General features: G+C 35.9%; 1 protein-coding gene across 1 annotated transcript; it reads right to left on the reverse strand.

Annotated features, from left to right (window-relative positions):
* Positions 1 to 1,545: 1,545 nt before the first annotated feature.
* On the reverse strand, positions 1,546 to 2,493 carry LOC103656369 (olfactory receptor 2G6). Its single transcript, XM_008683745.1, has one exon. It carries the CDS (start codon positions 2,491 to 2,493, stop codon positions 1,546 to 1,548), a length of 948 nt encoding a protein of 315 aa, XP_008681967.1.
* Positions 2,494 to 3,612: the final 1,119 nt, after the last annotated feature.

Genomic DNA, 3,612 nt, shown 5'->3' on the forward strand with positions numbered 1-3,612 from the left:
AACTAATCTTTTATGTCTTTTCTTTCTCATAAACTAAATATTCATTATTTCAGTTGTTATCAAGATGTTTAAGGGGTATAAATTACAGAAGGTGTCTTTGGAGAGGCATCACTGATTTATTGAGAAAATTTTCCTGATTTTCTTTCTTATGCATGCAGGCTTTTTGTCTTCAAACTTGTCTTTGGAAATAGAGTCAGGTCTAAATTTTCTCTTCAGCTCTTGTAGATTGACAATGACATTTTGATACAAAGATGAATTTTAAATGACCCTCAGTTTTCTTTTTTGTCATCATAAGTTTTTTTATTAATTTTTATTATGTTATGTTATGTTATGTCACCATACAGTACACCCTTAGTTTTTGATGTAGTGTTCCATGATTCATTATTTGTGTATAACACCCAGTGCTCCATGCAATATGTGCCCTCCTTAATACCCATCACTGGCCTATCCCAATCCCCCACCCCCCTCCCCTCTGAAGCCCTTAAGTTTATGGTTCATTCCCCATAAGTTTAAATCACATGAAAGCCCACAGAGATTCTGTATGAATTATACTTCTTATTTTCATTGATGTTTTCATCCTTCTTTTTGCCTTGTTGTGTCATAATAAAAATGAAAGTAAAGTAAGTTTGTAGATTAAATCAGTTTTTCTATAGATGCACAATTCTGTTAAAATACTTGAAATTGACAAATTTCACTCTCTTTGGACAGAGAGACAATAGAATGACACACACTTTTCTTTCACTTTCACTCACTTTCTAAATCCTTTAAGAGAAGGAAATAAATAATATGTGAATTGATCAACTTAATAAAAGGTTACCCATTTCATTATTTTAATAATAAAGTCATAATTTACATTACAAATATAATCAGTGTATCACAATTCTGAATTAGTTTTATGTTTTTTATAATATAAATAAGCCAAAATAGTGAAACCTGTCCATTCCCTGGTTTAAACTAATGGGGAAATTGTTATATATTATATATTATACATATATATGTACCTAATACATATGTTACATATCATGCCATGTATATACATATAATATGTTATAAACTTGGAAATATATGTGTATACACATGATATATAACATACATATTATGTCTGCTATGTATATATATATACAGTGTATGTGAATTGTAGAAATAAAGTACATTTCATGTTTCATGGAAACATATATTATGACACAATTTTTTCACAGAGGTGAGATGAATGATATTTCCAAGAAGTTGGGGAATCTGCAGGTAACATTTCAGTTGAGCTTTTAGGAATAAGTAGTTTACAAGCTAAACATGGACTCCAGAGTGAAAAAATTTGTGCATGAAAGTTGATGGCATGTCGAAGAAGAGCAAAGCAGATAGAACATAAGGTCTTGGATTCATGCAAAAGATGTTTGGGAAGAGTGAAAAACTGTGCCTGGAGTATGTTAGCTTCTTACAGAATTCTGTGGCTTTTACTATTCCTTATGTTATTGTTTAAAAACAACCCAGAACATAGAACAAATAATCTATGAGCTAAAAATAGCCCACTAACTTTATACCCGCAAGTCATATATTTTCTGAAACAAGAACATTTCTCATTACCAGTGTTCTCAAGGCCCCTTTCACATCTTTGTTTCTCAGAGTATAAATAATGGGGTTTAAGACTGGGGTGACTATGGTGTAGAAAAGAGAGACAAATTTTCCCTGGTTTTTTGAGCTACTTTTGGCTGGTTGAAGGTACATAAAAATGATGGTTCCATAGAAAATAATGACCACAATCAGATGGGAAGAACAAGTCCCAAAGGCCTTCTGGCGCCCTGCTGCTGATTTTATCCTCAGCACAGCTTTTGTTATAAAGCCATAGGAGATTAAGATGAGTGACACAGGGACAATTAGAAAAATCACACTAGCCACAAAGAGTTCTACTTCATTGAAAGTTGTGTCCACACAGGCCAGTTTAATGAGCACAGGAACCTCACAGAAAATGTGGTCCAGTTTGCGATGACCACAAAGGGGTAGCTGCACAGTAAGGGAGCACTGAATTAAGGAGGTGATGAGTCCACTGAGCCACGCTACACCAGCCAGGGATGCACAGAGCTGAGGATGCATTATAGTTGTGTATTTCAGAGGCTGGCACACAGCAGCATATCGGTCATAAGCCATGACTGCCAGGAGAATACACTCAGAGGAGCCCAACCCCATGGCCACATAGAGCTGGGCCACACATCCACTGTAGCTCATGTTTTTTTCTTTGTTATTCATGGTAACCAGCAACTGTGGGGCAACACTGGTGGTAAAGCAGATATCCACACAAGAAAGATTGCTGAGGAAAAAATACATTGGAGTGTGGAGTTTGGGGGCTAAACAAGACACCAAAATGATGAGAGTGTTCCCCAGGATGTTCAAGATGTAGAAAAGCAAAATTATGACAAAAAGGATCCTTTCTAGTTGGGGCTCATCTGCAAATCCCAGGAGAAGAAATCCCTTTTCAGAACTGTTGCTGCTTTCTTCCATTGTCCTGCAGACTTCAATTTATAAAATGATTAATATTGTGGAGAAAAAAGATGATAAGATGAACAATGGTAAACTGTGGTGTTTCTAATATGATTATCTTCCTTTTATAACATTCAGCCATATTGTAAAGACTGATAGCACTTTTCTCAATGTGTATTATTTAACACATTGAGAATGCCTCCCCCTTCTGTTTTCTTGAGCACATTTCACTCTTTCAAATGGGAACAGCACTAATCCAACCACCATCACAATACCTTCTCTTGTATACATCCATAATCCAAGAGGGTATTATGTTCCCCTCACTTTTCTTGGACAGACATCTTTATATACTTAGTGATGCTTATTTGTAAGACTCTATTCTATCAATTTTGGTTTGATCCTCCAAAAAGATTCTGCCATCATGTATTTTTAAATTATACAATGGCAGACAGATATGGAGGAAGCATTAAGAAAATTAACACTTAGGTGTTTTTGGAGAGAATATAAATTAGATATAGGTACTGATGGTACACCTTAAGCATGGAAAGGATTTTGAAATGATATATATGTATATAAAAAGGAACTGCTGAAAAGATGATCTTTTCAGAAAGAGCACATGACAGTCAAATTACCATCAACCTGATGGCCCATTCATTGTTTTAAAGACTGGAATTATCTTCACACAGTTTAAGCTGCTGATATTTTTAAATATTTTTTATTTTATTTATTTGACAGAGATAGAGACAGCCAGCGAGAGAGGGAACACAAGCAGGGGGAGTGGGAGAGAAAGAAGCAGGCTCATAGCAGAAGAGCCTGATGCGGGGCTCGATCCCATAATGCCGGGATCACGCCCTGAGCCGAAGGCAGACGCTCAACCGCTGTGCCACCCAGGCGCCCCAGAAGCTGCTGATATTTTTAACTAAATGATCAGACAGCAATCTTACATACACACATTATTCCATGGTTTCTTTTCATTTTTCACCACTTCCATGTCTTCACTTATCTCCTTTCCTTTATGATTTAAAATATGTATTGATTAGTGTAGCTTACCTTTCAAATACTTAGGGATGAGTTAGAGAAGTGGTTACCTTGGCTGTCTCCTTTGTAGGTACTTTCAGTTAAAAACCAAAACCAAAACCA

Source organism: Ursus maritimus, unplaced genomic scaffold (genome assembly GCF_017311325.1).
Source record: "Ursus maritimus isolate PB19 unplaced genomic scaffold, ASM1731132v1 scaffold_5, whole genome shotgun sequence".
In the NCBI taxonomy this organism is placed as follows: Eukaryota; Metazoa; Chordata; class Mammalia; order Carnivora; family Ursidae; genus Ursus; species Ursus maritimus.

Excerpts from the sequence above, each read along its gene's own strand:
- LOC103656369 (XM_008683745.1), bottom strand. The coding sequence starts at position 2,493 with ATGGAAGAAAGCAGCAACAGTTCTGAAAAGGGATTTCTTCTCCTGGGA.